Raw genomic sequence first — 18,445 nt, 5'->3', positions numbered from 1 at the left:
GATGGGTTGTGAAAGGCTGAGAAAAGCTGAGGTTTCAAGGAGGCTGAGTGGAAACAAGCTCCTCAGTCTCCTGTGAGAGTGGGGAAAGGAAGACTGTGGCATGTGCCTAAATATGCATTCATTCATTGCATTTATATCCCACTTACTTCTCTAAGGGACACGGGTGACGCTGTGGGTTAAACCACAGAGCCTAGAACTTGCCGATCAGAAGGTCGGCAGTTCAAATCCCTGTGATGGGGTGAGCTCCCGTTGCTCGGTCCCTACTCCTGCCCACCTAGCAGTTAGAAAGAACGTCAAAGTGCAAGTAGATAAATAGGTACTGCTCCGGCGGGAAGGTAAACGGCATTTCCGTGCGCTGCTCTGGTTCGCCAGAAGCGGCTTAGTCATGCTGGCCAAATGACCCGGAAGCTGTATGCCGGCTCCCTTGGCCAATAAAGCAAGATGAGCGCCGCAACCCCAGAAACGGTCATGACTGGACCTAATGGTCAGGGGCCCCTTTACCTTTACTTCTCTAAGGAGCTGAAAGCAGCATGCATGGTTCCCCGCTCCCTCACTGTATTCGCACAGCAACCCTGTGAGGTAGGTTAGGCTGAGAGGCAGTGATTGGCCCTACTGAGCTTCAAAGCCAAATGTGGATTTGCACCCTGGTCTCCTAGGCCCTAGGCCAACATTCTTAACCACTACAGCACACAATACCCAGAGTGAGCTTGAGACAATAAACTTCTCAGCTCCAAATGTGACCATCAGGTCGGGTGAGGGAGGAACAGAAGGACTGCTTCACATGTATTTTTTTTTTCTGGCATGAAGTAAACTTCTGGATCGGCAAATACAACAACTAAGGGCTTTTTTTTCAGCTGGGACTCACCGGGACTCAGTTCCGGCACTTCTCAGGTGGGCACCATTACCATTATAAAAGAACAAGGGAGGTATTCATGGTGAGTTCTGGCACCTCTTTTTCTAGAAAAACAGCACTAACTATTAAAACCCCCCAGCAATAATTATAGTTATTATTGTCCCAGCCTAGGGGATCCAAAGGGCAGCCACTCATTGGTGGCACAAGTATATGAGCAAGAATCTACTGTCTTGACATACCCAGCCTCACTCTGGGTGCACGTAAGATTTCTTCCGAGTTTTCCTCTATGATCATGAGGTCTAGAAACTTGCTGCATTTTTGGAATGAAAAGCAAGATTCCCAGGAAACCACTGCATCCCTGGGCTCAGTCCATATTCCATCTTCCGCAGTGGGGCACACACGCCAGTGGGAGAAGCAAGCCTTTCTCTTACTTCACAAAGGACGGCCACAACAATTGTACCATGGCATTTTCTCGACCCACTTGTCAGAGAGCCATCATCAGCACCACTAATGGTAAGAGCTGCTAGACGGTGTCCCAGCCTCTCTCAGGAGCTTGTGTCCCCTCCCTTGCCAGAGGCATTTAAGCAGAGGGTGGACAGCCATCAGCCCGGGATGATGTGACAGAAAGCTTCCTTCAGTGAACTGGGGTTGGGTTAGATGGGCTCTGAGGTCCTTGACAACTTTCACATTCTGTGATTATAATGCATACTATTCTTTGCCAAAGTCCAGCTTTTAAATCCAGCCTTATAATCCTACAGTATACACCATGGGTAGGCAAATTAAGGCCGGGGGGGGGGCAGATCTGGCCCAATTGCCTTCTAAATTCAGCCCGCGGACGGTCCGGGAATCAGCGTGTTTTTACATGAGTAGAATGTGTGCTTTTATTTAAAATACATCTCTGGGTTATTTGTGGGGCCTGCCTGGTGTTTTTACATGAGTAGAATGTGTGCTTTTATTTAAAATACATCTCTGGGTTATTTGTGGGGCATAGGAATTTGTTCATTTTTTTCTTCAAAATATAGTCTGGCCGCCCACAAGGTCTGAGGGACAGTAGACCAGCCCCCTGCTTGAAAAAGTTTGCTGACCTCTGGTATACAGGATGCATACCAAATGCAAAATATCAGTTGGTCATCAGTTTGCCCAGCCTATCCATTTACCAGTTGTGACATTTAATTTTGGGGTACCCAGTAGTCAGATGCACTGTGGGCAACCAATTTAAAACAAACCAAATCCCACAACCCTGGCCTGCCCCCCCTCTCTCATATATTTAAATAGCTTTGCTGTCCTAGTTCCTGCCGGGATGAATTTTCCTGCTGCCAAAAAACCCAGAATGTCTTGCCACAGGGCACAAGCTGGGAAACACAATTTTATTTTTTATTTTCTGCAGCGAGGGGAGGAAAGGTCAGAGGAGGAACTGTATGGGTCCTGTCCGAATCAGAAGCTCTTTCCCAACATCACACTGAAGCCCTTCAAAACTCGGGTAAGGCCTTTTGACGCACGGTATTAGCAAGGAAAAACAAAAACAATTTTCTTCCTCCAGCTGAGATGGACTTTATTCCAGATGCTAATCTCCTTCATCGGTTATTTAATTTGCCTCTCATTAGACATACTGAGCAGCCGGCCATGTAAACATTCAGATCTATGAATTAACCATGGGGCTTGCCCACTAGCCAAGCCAAGCCCCCTTCCATCTGCCTGCACAGCTCAGACACCAACTTGTCAGACACAACAGTGTATCTTCAGGGCCTTGGCAACGTTCGGTGAAATCTACTTAATCCACATAAAAAAGGCTTACATGCCCCCTTTGATTAATAACCCTCCTTGAAACAGGGGGAAGGGCTTTAGCTCAGTGGGAGAGCATCTGCCTTGCATGCAGAAAGTCATAGGTTCAATCCCTGGCATCTCCAGGTGGTCTGGGAGAGAGACTCCTGTCTGAAATTCTGGAGACATGCTGCCAGCCACTGTAGACAATGCTGAGTTAGATGGACTCAGCAGAAGGCAGCTTCCAATGTCCATATTCTCATTGAACCCATGCACACAGAGACATGCGTATGCATGCATACTCTTTATTGCTTTGTGGCCTTATGGATGTTTTCCAGAAGGACATTCAGAACTAAGCACATATGCAGAGGACTTGCTACATATAGGCACATGCGATGGTCCCAGGTGTTAATTTTGAAAGAGTTGTTCTGGGCTCACCACCAGCTAGTGGACACAGAGGTCTTACTTCTCAGTTGTGAAGACTCACTGTCTTAATTTAATTGTAGAGGGAAATTTCCTCCACATGTGATCTAACACACACACAGTTGTTGTTTTTTAACCAGGAGGGCTGTCCTGGTTATTACCTCCGCTGTCTGAGACAGTATACCTCTGAATCGAAAGTCTCCAGGTGCATTTTGTGACTGGCACGGGTCCAACTGCAACCACATGGAGATCACTAGATGTTAGGTTGGCGACTGACATCTCCATCTGGCTGGCCCCTCCAGCTTTCTCAAGAAGACGAGCAGAAGAGCTTATTTATTACATTTACTCCAAGAAGTAAATGATTTACCCAGCTCCTCTCAGTTAATCCCTACAACAACGCTGTGAGGTAGGTTAGGAGGCTGCGACTGACTCCAAGGTCACCCAGTGAACTTCACGACTGAGTGAGGATTTGAACCCTGATCTCTCAGGTCCTGGTCCAACACTCTATCCACTACACCACACTGGCTTCCTAGAGTACTTCTGCTGTGGAGCAGCTATACAAATCAAGTAGGTAAATATATATGGGCAAAGCAAAGCAAAATGTCACTTAGAAAAAGCTCTGAATTATTCTCCTTGAAGCTCAAATCTGTTTTATTCCGGGTTGTTTTATTGGATATTTTAATGTGTTTGAGATTCTTTTTCTTTAAAATATAAAGCGGTATAGAAATGAAATGATAATAGTAACAACAACAACAACAATAATAAAGTGGGGGGGGGGCCTAGACATATTGTTGTGGCGACCGAACCTAGGTTCAAGGTACCATTTGGTGATCAGTTTATATACAGTGGTACCTCAGTTTTTGAATGTCTCAGAAGTCAAACGTTTTGGGCTTTCGAATGCTGAAAACCCAAAAGTAACTGCTTTGGTTTTTGAACGCTCTTTGGAAGCCAAACACGCCACGCAGCTTCCGTATTGAGTTTTCCAGACGTAAATACTTCTGGAAATGCGAGCGTCGGAACAGATTACGTTCGAAAACCAAGGTACCACTGTTTCTAATACTGCTCTGAATACCAGTTGCTGGAAGTTGCAGGAGAGGAGAAGGCTCTTGTGGTCTCACAAGCATCCAGCCCTCGGGGTCCCTTCGAACTCTACAATTTTATGCTTCTATGGCCCAGAGCTGACCACAGTGAGAACAGGGTGCGGACTAGATGCAGTGGCGTAGCGTGGGGGGTGCAGGGGGGGCCGGCTGCACTGGGCGCAACATCAGGGGGGTGCACGTTCGCACTCGCAGCTCTCTGCCCCCTGCTAAAATCCACGGGTTAGGGGGCGCAAATTACTTGCCTTGCCCTGGGTGCTGACAACCCATGCTACGCCACTGACTAGATGGGCCACTATCCTGATGCAGCAGATTCTTAGGACCACTGTTCACGATTCCCTGCCCTCTTTGAATATTGCACAATAGCCAAAGGATAAGGTTTAGCTTCCTTCAGCAGCCCACAATGTTTCTGCTCTGTTGCTTTTTTTAATACCCAATCAGAAGCGTAGAAGAGGCATCCTCCTGTCTCTACCCACAAATCCATTTCCTCCTCTTGTATTGTCCATGTGTTAAAAGGGCTGCCTCAGATTTCATCCTTTGTTCGGCAGCCTCATGGCGCGGTCGGCCTCTCCTTCCCTTCGGCTCTGCTCTTTAGCCATTGTCTCCTCCCTTTTCTTGCAAAGTTGTACTGCCATTCATTAGTCACCTGCTGCCACTGGGCACCGCTGAGCTCTGTGAGCTAAATTATCCAATTCAAAGGTCCCCTCAAAGCCAAGCGAGTTGGGGAAAGTGAGCACAGGTATGCCAAAACACAGAATGCTCCAACAGGCAGTATAGGCAAATGCAAAAGTAAATAATATTTTATAATAATAATTTATTATTACGGTCGGAGACCAGCTTGTAAAACACATCATGGGGCTGCACTCCCAAAAGCAAAGCAAACATTTAAAACAATATACAGCAATGGCTTACATGTTAAATGAGGCTGCATTTTAAATTGTATTTTAACCCATATTTTAAATTGTGTTTTTTTTCTTTTTTCTCTCCCCCCCCATTATGTTTTTATTGTAATTTTACTGATGTTAGCTGCCCTGAGCCCAGCTCTGGCCGGGGAGGGCAGGGTATAAATAAAAATGTATTATTTAATATTATTATTATTAAAAAATGTGCTAAACGTGTAAACACATAAAATCTTTAGGGAAAACTACCATAGAAAATTGGCCCAGAATTACCCGTGGATCCAAGTAAATAATATATTTTGTGCAGGGACAGCCCAAGATATTTGGGTTCCGGGGTGTGAGGCCTTGTCGTCTCTCTTTCTTCTTGTAGCGACAGTAAATTAAATAGCTAAATTGAATAGCGGACATTTTGATCTCTTTCACCAGTAGGGCTGCTCCTTCTCCTCAGGAGCAATTCAGCAGCAAATGCCCAAAGCAACTGTCTTTCCAAGTTGAATTCCACAGAAGGCAGCCTTATAAAATCACAGAATTGTAGAGTTGGAAGGGACCAGGGGGGGTTATCTAGTCCAACCCCCTGCAATGCAGGAAACTTTTGCCCGAGATTAGGCTCGAACCCACAACCCTGAGATTAAGAATCTCATGCTTTACTGACTGACCTACCTCGCAGGTGCCTTAAGGCTGTCCAAGTTGCATTCCGCATAAGAGTAAGAGAGTAAGAATTTGGATTTGATATCCCGCCTTTCACTCCCTTTAAGGGGTCTCAAAGCGGCTAACATTCTCCTTTCCCTTCCTCCCCCACAACAAACACTCTATGAGGTGAGTGGGGCTGAGAGACTTCAAAGAAGTGTGACTGGCCCAAGGTCACCCAGCAGCTGCATGTGGAGGAGTGGAGACGCGAACCCGGTTCCCCAGATTACGAGACTACCGCTCTTAACCACTACACCACACTGGCTTCTAATGCCGTCCTAAGGGAAGCATATTCCACATGGGCACATCTGCTGAGCAACATCTCAGGCAGAGGATAGGGGACCTTTTCTCAGCCCTACAGGACTGTAAGATCACTTTCAGTTCTGGAACCGGGCTCAGAACGCTTTTAATTCTTAGTGAATGTCTTTTGGACCCAGCTCTGGTTGGTAGCTTCCGAGCTTGAAATCTGCGCAACCTTGCTATATGACAGAATGAAGAAAGAGCAGGATGATTATTTAGCAATTGAGTGGCCATTTGTTTATGCCTGATTATTTATTGGGATGGCACTGCTGAGACTTGGCAACAAGAGAATTCAAAGACGGAAGTTCCATTGTTTATTTACTTATTTGCAGAAGCAGTTTTTGATCCAACATATCCCCTTACAAAAAAGAAATAAAAAGAAATAAGAGGCTTGTGAGCAGATCCACAGCGTAATGAGTAGTTTTGTGTCCTACAGCATCCTGTTTGCAAGGATTGCACCCGCTACTTTCCTGATGGTGTGAGAGGCTCATTTGTATGGTAATGCTTTCAATTTGGTTTTTCAGTTCTGCAAGAAAAATGGTCCCCTCCCATAGCCTTTTAAAGACTGATCATTTCCCCTCTCCAGGAGTTTCATTATCTCTTATGATTTGGAGAATGGCTTCCTTAAAATGACTTTATTACGTGCACCAGCAGAGGCCTATATATCATGCTAGCTCCCTAAGACTACAAAGCAGATATGAGCTCTTGCAAGACTGTGAGTCGAGGCTCATCGCAACTATTTTATTAGGTTACCTATTTTCTTCTTATATATCACCTGTCATTGAAAGGCAACTTCAGATATACTTGAGTGAGGAAGTGTCATATGGTTTTATCTTGTTAAGGAGTAAGGCTGGAGCTATGGGCTAATATTGTTAGCAAAGACACTTGAATAATGCAGATGGGAGTCAAGGGAAAAAAAGGAACCTGATAACACTTTAACTGAACTAACTAAAGTTCAGAGTATACTTTGAAGAGAAAGCAACAGAGAATTTCCCCCCCTTTCCTTAGTTCAAACTTTGTGAACAGCTGGAAGAAATTCAATCAACCATACAGAGGAAAATCTCCCTCAGCACTGCAGAGCCAATCAGAGCTTGTGTTGGCTCAATGAGCATGCTGCCACTCTGCCTGTTTGTTAAGCACCACCCACCCACCCTCCTTGGCTAGTTGACTTTAACACTAGCAGAATTAACCCTTAAGTTGCACGGTAAGAGATCTTGCTGTTGTGCTTCCAACAAATATCAAGACATCAAGCTTCCAAACAGAGAAGAGCACTTTGCCAAGTGGAACAAGCATTTCCTCAGTAGGAAGAATGCTGGGGTAGATATTAGCCATGCTCAGGGCCCAGTTGCACAACCATCAGAATCACGTGAAAAAGATTTATCTGGCTTGTGCCATTTTAAACAGTGCTGGGTAAGCATATTTGAATGTTGATCAAATATCAGGATCTACCAGTATGAGAACAGGGGATCTTTGGCTTTCTATACAGCTGCCCTTTTGGGTTAACTAGCAGAACAGTTTGGTGGCACCATGCCAGAAGTAGCTTGCCCAGCAAAGTAGAGCTGCGACAATTTAAGAAGGATGTTGATAAGCTGGAATATGTGCAGAGGAGGGCAACCAAGATGATAAAGTCTGGAAACCAAGACTTATGAGAAATGGTTGAAGGAGCTGGGTATGTTTAGCCTGGAAAAGAGGGGACTGAGAGGAGATATGATAGCCATCTTCAGATATTCCAAGGGCTGTCACATGGTGGATGGAGCAAGCTTGTTTTCTCCTGCTCCACGAACCAATGGGTTCAAGTTACAAGAAAGGAGATTCCAACCAAACATCAGGAAAAACTTTCTGACAGTAAGAGCTGTTCAACAGTGGAACAATCTCTCTCGGGTGGTGGTGGACTCTCCTTCCTTGGAGGTTTTTAAGCAGAGGTTGGATGGGCATCTGTTATGGATGCTTTAGCTGAGATTCCTGCATTGCAGGGGGTTGGACTAGATGATCCTTGGGGTCTCTTCCAACCCTACAATTCTATGATTCTATCTCCCATTAACAGAATCACAGCTCTTGGAGTCCAACCTCTACTTTATGGCTATATGCTTTTATAGCGTTACGTGAGCCAAGGTAAAAATGAGCAAGCAGAGAGGGCAATTGTAATTATAGCTATTTTTGTTATTTGTATGGAGAGGGGAGGGTTATGTTAATCGCTTTCTATCTTACCTGTTACGAAAACTCAACACAACATTCAGGAAAGGAAGGGAGGGAGGGAAGGAAAGGGAAAGCTCAGGGAACGGGACTTACAGATTAAGCACAGTTCACGCATGTCTGAGGAGTTTGAGATTCAGAACAAGATACTTCTTCCCTGTAACAGCCACATCATGTATGAGCCAAATCTCTGAGTCACCTGCAACCTAGCATTCTGATTGGCTAGATCAGCCTTCCCTGATCTGGTGACCTCCAGGCATTTTGGACTCCCATCCCATCAGCCCCAGTTTACTCCTTAAAACTGAAAAGGTCTTAAGTTGCAAAACTTCTTAAGTTTCAAAACGTTCCAGCCGTGACAGATAAGCAGTGCTCGTGTTCTTGCCTTTTTATCATTTCTTAGATCACGTGAAACAGCTCTGTTGATGGGAAGCCCCTGGGAAGTTTCACAGTTAGCACTTCTTATCCACCCATTTACCAGCAACTCTATGGAAACGGTCCAAAAGTCCTTGGTAAATATTTGGGAGAGGAACATTTTGAAGCGCTTTCATGTTGGCCATCCATTACATTGTGTCCAGTAGTTCTTGGGAGTCATGGCAAATAAAAGGGAGGTGTCCAGGAAAGAACAACGAAAATGTTTTGCTCTGGAAAAGGGTTCTCTGGGAGGAAGTAAAGGAAGTCATGGAATCATACAAATGGGTCACCTATTCTAACCGCCTGCAAAATCTTGAGTCACATGAGCTTATTGACCATGCATTGCCAGTCCGAACAAAAAGAACCGAGGGCGCAAGCAAAAGTTACTTAAATTACGGGAAAGGGTATTTTCTTTTACACAGGGTCAGCCTTTTTTATCTTACGCATGAAATACATGTGCGTGCAGAGACAAACACACCAGGTGTCACTGGTTGTCAGCTGAGGGTCAAACTACACGTTACACTTAATGCACTGTGTGCCGCAATGACACTTGTTTCTCTTAAATTAATTACAGCTCTGCAGGGTAGCGCTGCTGATTTTTGTGACTGATTTATTTACCTTGCTATTATTAAGCTGATTTACAGCCCGGGGTTCCCAAACCGCAGTGTGTGAGCTCCATTTTAGCAGTCTGCAGCGTGCCTGTGGATCCGCAGTTGAGAAGGCAGGCGCCGGCATTAAATATTCATACCAATTTTTAATTGTATTTTTATGGCTTCTTTTATTCCTTACATTGCTTTCTATCGTATTACAATCTGAATTCCACGCAATGCAATAAAATACAATATATAAGGAATAAGAGAAGCGGTTAGAAACACAATTAAAGACCGTGTGGCACCCAGCATGGCGCATTACAATTGCTACAAGAGGCAGAAAAATCGTTAAGGGCCTCAGCTATCAGCTTCGTTGGATGTTTGTGAGTTCTAGTGTTATGAGAGGGGGGGAAACTTTTCTCTATCCACAATTGCATAATTTTAAACACTTCTATCATGTGAGTGTCAGAGGCAGTATGGCAAGTGAGTGAAGTGATCGTGAGCTCCCATCCTGCTTGCAGTTTTTCCCACAAGCATTTGGTGATGACAGGATGATGGCCAAGGTGGGTCACTGGCCTGATCCAGCAGGGCTTGTCTTATTAATAGCCAGCACTGGTTTCTCACGACTCCCATGAAAACAGAACAAGAGGACACAGAGTGTACACATGCCAGAATCAAACACTTGGTTTTGATTCCTGCCTTCCGGTGTTTGCAGAATGCTGGCATCAATTCAGCCAGCCTGCCAGATGTTTGCATTCATGGGTCAGGCTCCCGTCTCCCTCTCTCCCCTAATTTACGATTGCCATCAGCGTAATTACACCAGGTAGATAGCGATGCGTGCATCTTACATTCTGCATGGTGTCCTGATACTGCGGCAGTGACGACAGCTGTGACTCGGAATGGTACGGGGATAACCCTTTCCTCAGAGTCCTCAGATCCCCAGAGCTTGATTGCTGCAGGAGAGAGAGAGAGAGAGAAAGAAAAGGATTTCTATTTAATTCAAAGTAAGACAACGAGACTTTATTCTACTTTCAATTCCTTATTTGGTTCCTACCCTCGCCTCTCCAGTTCATCTGGCTCAATTGTAGGCACCACACAATAAGAAAAATCTACAGTGGTGCCCCGCAAGACGAATGCCTCGCAAGACGGAAAACTCACTAGACGAAAGAGTTTTCCGTTTTGGAGGTGCTTCGCAAAACGAATCTCCTATGGGCTTGCTTTGCAAGACGAAAATGTCTTGCGAGTTCCTGCGGGGGTTTTTCCCTCCCCCCCCTTTTTCTAAGCCGCTAAGCCACTTATCAGCAGATCCAATAAGCCGCTAAAAGCCACTAAAAGCCGCTAATAGCGCTAATCCGTCAATGGGCTTGCTTTGCAAGACGAAAAAACCGCTAGACGAAGAGAATCACAGAACGGATTCTTTTCGTCTTGCGAGGCACCACTGTAGTTTAAAGGCATGCTGTTGGAAAGGAAATGGAAGGTTGCTTGAATCCAAACTGCCGGCTTGGGGTGGAGGCTGGATTACCTCCCCGTCCCAGTTCAGCTAGCTTCTCAGCTGCAAAAGCAGGGACGAAGGAAAACCGTCAAATGGGCCGAACTGAGGGTGATGTGGGGATGGGCCTGAGCAGGCCTGAGGCCACATTCATACCATGCCATTTAAAACACGATGATGCCACCTTGAACTGCCATGGCTTCCCTCAAAGGGAGCTATAGTTTGTTGACGTGCTGAGAGTTGTCAGGAGGCCCCTATTCCCCTCACAGAGCTACCATTCCCCAAGTTCCCTGTGAAGAGGGGTTCAAGGTTAAACCACTCTGGGAACTGTAGCTCCGTGAAGTTCCTATGTTATGATTTGGGAATGATATAAAGTATATAAAAGTATGCGTGTCTTTATGGCATCCTCTTCAATAAAACAATAAACAATTGAGGGAATTCAACTGTGAGGACTATGTTTCTGAAAGCCTGCATTTGTGTCCTTATTTTTGTCTATCACTCAATTAAAAGTAAGTGCTTTTTAAATATTGACTTATCATTCACTGAATCTCATGCAATTTCACTGGTGAGGTGGGGGGTAAGGGCATGACACACACACACACACACACACACACACACACACACACATGAAAGAGACTAAATGAATATGCTACATATCAGACAAACAGATTTGGTACAATGTTGGTTCCCTACAAACCATGGTTTGCAAATAAGGAACGAACTCTGGGAATGTGCCCTCTCTCCCAAACCTTCCTCCCAGGTGGACTCCCCTCTACTCCCCACTGTGGGCCTTAACCATTGAATCATAATGATAATAATAATAATATTTTATTTGTACCCCACCCTCTCCGGCCAGAGCATTATGTAACCAGATTCTCCATTAGCCAAAGTTTACAAACCCAGGTCACTTCTAAATTTGGTCAAGATGGCAGCCCCGCAGTCTAGTGAATCGTTTTGGAAAATGTGTGGCTGTAGCAGGGTTGAAGCTAAGCAGCTGCAAACCTGAAAGGCTGGCATTTGCATATAATAAATAAACATTTATTTAAGGGAAAAGATGGAAACCCCATTTAGCATCAGCACAAATCTAACCTGTGCTTGAGGCTACAGAGGAAGTGGGAAAGTGTGCGTTCCCAACAAGCAGTGGGCCATTTGCTCATCTGCGAGATGCCTGTGGTTTGTTGAACAAACCATGGCTTGCTGCTAAGTTTGAACACAGGCACTGTGTTCCTACCCAACAAGAAGGATCCTTGGAAGCTGATAATGTATGGTGGCCCCCCATGCAAAACTCATTTTCTTGGGTTAGATAACTTACTTTGAAAAGGCTGATAAAAACCCTTTTTTAAGGAACATTTTTTTAAAAACATCCTGTATTTATAGTTTCACTTTCTTTGAGCAAATTTTGGCTGCATTCAACTGCCTGTTTGTATGCTTTATTTTTTAAAAAATTGACAGTTTTTGAGATAAAATACAATCAGAATCAAACTAGTCTACAGAGCAAGAAATTTTTTTAAAAAAAAATAAATGGGGGGAAAGAGGAAAAAAATACCTGTGAGGCCCTTGACCATATTTATATCAAATCTATCCTGTCATTTATTGACATACAGAGAGGTAGACTCACCCTGGGAGCCTACTTCTTCTCCCAGTCTCTTACCCTGGGAGACCCTTTCAACCCTGCCTTTCATACAGCGGGGGCTCCGCTCCTCAAAGTGTCCCCTTCCAATTTGTGTCCTCCTCAGTCCATGGTAAAGGACTTCTTTATCCCCCGCACCTACCCACCCCAAAGCTGTGAAAAATGTTTCCAATACAAAATACTACTGGAAAACTAGAGAAAACAAGAGAAAGAGAACAGAGTCAAAAGGATAAAATTATCAAGTAACCACGGCATATTTCCCACTTGTCCCTGCTACCAGGTATGGTTCCAGCACTCAGTCCCTGTATATTTGTGTGAATGCATGTATATAATGCTATACGCCATTAAGTGTCAGAATGTTGGAAACCAGACAATCAACAAAATAGAAATAGTTCAGATTTATCAAATATACACTCTTGGATGGAAACAATGCAATTTTATTAGCATGAACTGTGTTCATTAACTTTTTCGGTTTTCAAAGGCCATCCAGTAGTGGATTGTTCTCCGTTCTGAGGCTACAAAAACATGACCTTTCCAGTTTCTTTATGCTCCATTAAAGCTTTTGAGTTGCATCTGGCGCTGCAATGATATTTTTCCAGTTCGAAAGAACTGGAAGGAGGAGGGGCCATTGCGGCAACAAAATTTGATGGAAGGCCACAAAAACAAGCTTAGCTGTGCATCCAATAAGAATCCAGGTGTTTTGAGGGTTTGACTGCAACCAACATCTTCTACGTCAAGTAGTTTTCTTCCCACTGATACGCCAAGATCTTAAGAGCCAGCAGTGTCTCGGAGGCCATTGGAACCCACGGATTAAAGCGTATGGAGGATCCCATATGTAAAATTTGTCATGGGGGAACCAACTCATGAATCCATCATGACACGAGTTTGCAACATGCAAGCGGAAGGCTCTCTTTCTTGTCCTGACCCCAGTCTGCATTTTCCCCTTCCGAAAATGCAGTTCAGAGTCCAGCCATCTGAGGCAAGAGGCTCATAATGATTTTGAAGTGTCAGGAAATGGTACACAATCATTTGAGCTGTGTGAGAGATTGCATATCTGCTGTCAGGCACGGCGGTAAGGAAGCTAAACAGCACAGTGGGGAGTTGCGTTCCTCAATTGATCGCCCCATTTGGTTTCAAGGCAGAAGTAAAGCAACACTTTACAGAAGTAAAGCAACAGAATCCCAAAAACCACATCACAAAAACAGCTGACCAGGGTTTGGAAGAGGTACAAGTCGCTCCTTACACTGTTCCAGCCCTATCTCACCCCATTTGAGGAACTTACATTTGCTTAAGTTCCACTGGCTGGGCCACAGGTGAGCTGGCAGAGCCCAGCTTACACTAGTGTAGCCCTGGCTGAGCTCTGGCTCACCTGGAAAAGGCCAAGATAACTCTGAACTCTCCCATCCTGGTGTATCTTGGGTTCAAATTTCATTGCAAACCTACATTTCCTATGGTTCCTTCACTATCTCCCTTCTGGTCACTGTTCAAGTCTCTCATCTAAGCACACCTTACAGGGACTTGGCAGGGGGGAAATTGAATAATGTCACACACAATGTCCTGAACTCCTTGAAGGGAAAACTGGGGTACACATGTGACTAACACATTTTTGTCAGAGAGGCAAAGAGAGATGCACAACTGACCCCAGGATGAGCCTTCTCAGTTTTGGGAAGCTTGAATACCTGCCCATCCCATTGGGCAGCAGGTAGGATTTTACAGTGGTACCTCTGGTTACGTACTTAATTTGTCCCAGAGGTCCATTCTTAACCTGAAACTGTTCTTAACCTGAGACACCACTTTAGCTAATGGGGCCTCCCACTGCTGCCGCGCGATTTCTATTCTCATCCTGAAGCAAAGTTCTTAGCCCAAGGTACTATTTCTGGGTTAGCAGAGTCTATAACCTGAAGCATATGTAACCCAAGGTACCACTGTATTACACACCAGGTAGGGATGTACAGCAAGAGGATTATTATTATTATTATTATTATTATTATTATTATTATTATTAATTACTTATACCCTGCCCATCTGGCCGGACCTCCCCAGCCATTCTGGGCGGCTCCCAACAGAATATCAAAAACACGATAAAACATTAAAAACGTCCCTAAACAGGGCTGCCTTCAGATGTCTTCTGAAAGTTAGATAGTTGTTTATTTCCTTGACATCTGATAGGAGGGTGTTCCACAGGGTGGGCGCCACTACCAAGAAGGCCCTCTGCCTGGTTCCACCCACAGAATCTGTAGCACTGCAAACAAATTTTAAGTAGGGTCCTGTGTAGTATGGAGTGCTCCTGTTCAGGGCTCCAAGCAGGTAGGCAGTTATTCCCTGTTAAAAGATGCTCCATTCCATTCCCAGTCGACTTTCTCAGAGAGTTTTCCCCAGCAGGCATGCAACATTGTGTACTCACTGAGCATTCTCAGTTCCTAGTCCTCTTAGGGATGTTTTGGGTTTGGGAATGTGGGTGGTTATTGCTGTTGCCCGCTTATGATTTTCTCCCTTAAGGGTTGCTTGTTTGTTCTTCTACATACTGAACCTGTTGTTGCCTCCTGTTGTGCTCTGATGAGACCATTTTGGCCACATCCGATTCTAAGAAGAGCCCTGTTGAATCAGGCCAAAGGCCAGTATAGACCACCATCCCTTTTCTCACAACCAGGTGCCTATAGGAAGCCAGCAAACACGACCAGTGTGCAACAATGCTCTCCCCCAGTTTGCAATTCTCAGCTATATAAAGACGGGCACTGCGAAAATGAGTTCACTATCCATGGAGGATAGATAAGATACCAAGACTGATAGTACAATGTCAGCATACAGCTGACTGCCACTTTACCAATGGTCCCATCCATCTTGGCAAGATGTGAAAATAAAGGAATTAAGTAGAATGAGAAGGACACTCAAAACCTCACATACCACCGTATTTTTCGCCCCATAGGACGCACCGTCCCATAAGACGCACCTAGTTTTTTGGGGGGGGAAATAAAGGGAAAAAAATTATTTCCCCCCCAGGCGCGGGGCTGGGGCAGCCCGAGCTTCCCCCGACCCCAGCCCCCAAACAGGCAGCTCTCTGCAAGCCGTGGGAGCCCAGCGGTGGCTCCCGCTGCTTGAGGAGAGATCCGTGAAGCCTGGACGCGCTGAGATCAGCGCGCGCAGGCTTCGGGATGCCGGCAACTCTCCCCAAGCAGCGGGAACGTTCCCGCTGCTTGGGGAGAGATCCGCGAAGCCTGGACGCGCTGAGATCAGCGCGCGCAGGCTTCGGGATGCCGGCAACTCTCTCCAAGCAGCGGGAGCGTTCCCGCTGCTTGGGGAGAGATCCGCGAAGCCTGGACGCGCTGAGATCAGCGCGCGCAGGCTTCGGGATGCCGGCAACTCTCCCCAAGCAGCGGGAGCATTCCCGCTGCTTGGGGAGAGATCCGCGAAGCCTGGACGCGCTGAGATCAGCGCGAGCAGGCTTCGGGATGCCGGCAACTCTCCCCAAGCAGCGGGAGCGTTCCCGCTGCTTGGGGAGAGATCCGCGAAGCCTGGACGTGCTGAGATCAGCGCGCGCAGGCTTCGGGATGCCGGCAACTCTCCCCAAGCAGCGGGAGCATTCCCGCTGCTTGGGCAGAGATCCATGAAGCCTGGACGCGCTGAGATCAGCGCGCGCAGGCTTCGGGATGCCGGCAACTCTCCCCAAGCAGCTTGAGGAGAGGTCCGCGAAGCCTGGAGAGCGAGAGGGGTCGGTGCGCACCTACCGCTCTTGCTCTCCAGGCTTCAGCGAAAGCCTGCATTCGCCCCATAGGACGCACCCACATTTCCCCTTCATTTTTGGAGGGGAAAAAGTGCGTCTTATAGGGCGAAAAATACGGTACTCACTGATATAAAAAGGGAGGGGTTTTATTATTATTAAAGTACTATGGCTAATCAAAGCATTAACAGTCTCTAAGTCTATTCATGCCTATTTGTGCTTCCTGCAAGCTTTGGCTGTGTTCTACCCTGCTCTCAACTACTGCCTTATCAGCTTCTCTGTCAAGGTCAAGAAGAACTGAAGTCTGCATCTGCTGGCTCTCCCCTGCCTGACTAACACCTAAGCCTCTCTGTTCCTGACTGTTTTCTGAAGTTGGCTGCAAACCTTCGCTGGGAGCTGGCTCATTCCTGACACCCATCCTAGTTATAGCCACAAGAGCTCTCATAGGGTAAAAAAGGCTCACAGCATTCCATGGGGTAGATCATCACAACTGCCCTTGAGGGATACAGCTGTGTCAGAGGCAAGTGCCCAGCATGAGTCGCCACAGCTGGAGTGCTGAGAAGCTGTGGGGAAAGCACTGCAGTTCACCGGTAGAGAATCCGCTTTGTGTGCAAAATGTCCCAAGTTCAATTCTTAGCATCTCAAGGTGGCAACAGGAAAACCTCCCTTGTCTAAAATCCTGGGGTCTCGCTGCCAGTCAGTGTTGACAACACTGACCCACAAGGACCAATAGTCTGACTTGGTGTAAGGAGGCTCCCTATGTCCTTACTGAATGCCATGCTCCAGCTCTCAAAGTTTTCTTGCAAATGTCTCTTTTTGTTCTGGAAAAAAAATCCTTTTTCTTCATTGCAATATAGCCCCATTAGCGATAATTCTAAACAGCGTGGCTGGTTTGGTTCGTTTTGGAAACTGCAAATGCAATTTGAGACCAGCTAAATCAGGTCTTTGCAACCCCACGGGGTCACATCATTAATACCGCCACTGTGCACATTTCATGAACAATATGTTTCACTTTTCAACCAAATCTAATAAGATATTACAACAGCCATAAGAGGGATAAAGCATTTTAATTACCCCTGTAAAATCCTCCTTGCGTGCTCCTCGGATGCTTATAAACACTTACCCATTGAGGCAGGCTTCGTTACCAAGTTTAAAAAGATTACAGAGGAAAAGAAAAACCCAAATTGCTCATTAACGGGACTAGGACGAATAACACGTCAAGAGAAGACAGCGTAATTCCACTTAAACCCCTTTTTTAAGGAATAAAAAAGAGAAAATCATTGTGTGCGCTTTGACAGTTTGTTCACAAATAAAGAAGAGCTACTGTTATTATCCGCCCTACTTTTCATTAGCAGAGATTACTCTTAAATCCAGTGTTGCAAACAATTATTTAAAGGTGTGGGGTCACCCAGTACTGATGCTCCCTAATCCCTTCCCATATTAAGTACTTTAATGAGGGATGTAAAAATCTAGGCACCCTGTCACCAGCGGGCCAAGACGAAGGACAAGATGGCACCCACACAACCCTCTAGCCCACGTAAAAGACCAGCACCTGAATCTTCATCAACAGGACTATGTCCTCTTCTGCACTTGAAACCAACAGGCCCCAGCTCAGTGACACACACGCAAAGATGTCTGGCCTCAACTGTGTCTGGAAATGCCCTCCTCTGGTCTTGAGGGGTCTTCTACCTCACCCAGATATCTGAAAGACCAACTCCTTCCCTACAGACTCTCTCGAGTTTTAAGACTGACGAACAGGGGCCTTCTTGGTAATTCCTCCAGTGGATTGGACTCCAGGGGGTTGGACTCGATGGCCCTTGTGGTCTCTTCCAACTCTATGATTCTATGATTTGGGGATGGGGGCTGGCCCAGATGAAGGCATTCCCTGTGGCAGCTCCTAGGTGCTGGAATTCCCTCCTCAGAGAGGTGTGCTTCTGCCAAATGCAGAAGACGCACCACTTTGATACCTGAAGTATATCTTTTCAGGACTCACGCGGTTCCTACCCTTCAGGACATTTTCCAGATACATATAAGACAGGCATGTTCTCCATGACCTCAGCAGCACCTATTGAAGTCCTCCCTTTTCCAACAAACTTTTAAAGTGGAGTTTGTTATCCCACTCTGCATCAGTATTGGATTTAAAATTGGTTTGTTTTCCCCATAAAATGTAGACACCACTTGTTGTAAAGCGGTTTACAACAAAAAGAGAAAACTGAGAAAAAACCGCAACCATAATTTTAAAACATACACAAGTTAAAATACACAAATTACCTCAACTTTCTAAGTGTCAGGGTAGGCTTCTATACACTGGTACCTCGGGTTAAGAACTTAATTCGTTCTGGAGGTCCGTTCTTAACCTGAAACTATTCTTAACCTGAGGTACCACTTTAACTA

At 45.7% G+C, this 18,445-nt stretch overlaps 1 protein-coding gene across 8 annotated transcripts in view; it reads right to left on the bottom strand.

Moving 5' to 3' along the window:
• CCDC85C (coiled-coil domain containing 85C) overlaps positions 1 to 18,445 on the bottom strand; it is a 183,438-nt gene that overhangs the window by 24,395 nt on the left and 140,598 nt on the right. For 6 of the 8 annotated variants that reach the window (XR_014529630.1, XR_014529631.1, XR_014529633.1 and 3 more), the window contains one exon: positions 10,063 to 10,167. The exons of the other annotated variants lie outside the window; for them this stretch is intronic. Coding sequence is in view for 3 of the 6 variants with exons in the window: in XM_083519714.1 (XP_083375840.1) it covers positions 10,063 to 10,167 (105 nt within the window). In the remaining 3 variants the exon portion in view is untranslated. The remainder of the gene's footprint in view (positions 1 to 10,062; positions 10,168 to 18,445) is intronic. 8 annotated transcript variants of the gene reach the window in all.

The sequence above is a fragment of the Podarcis liolepis genome (assembly GCF_965112155.1).
Source record: "Podarcis liolepis genome assembly, chromosome: 1".
Lineage (NCBI taxonomy): Eukaryota > Metazoa > Chordata > Lepidosauria > Squamata > Lacertidae > Podarcis > Podarcis liolepis.
This window is presented reverse-complemented; position numbering and strand designations above follow the sequence as displayed.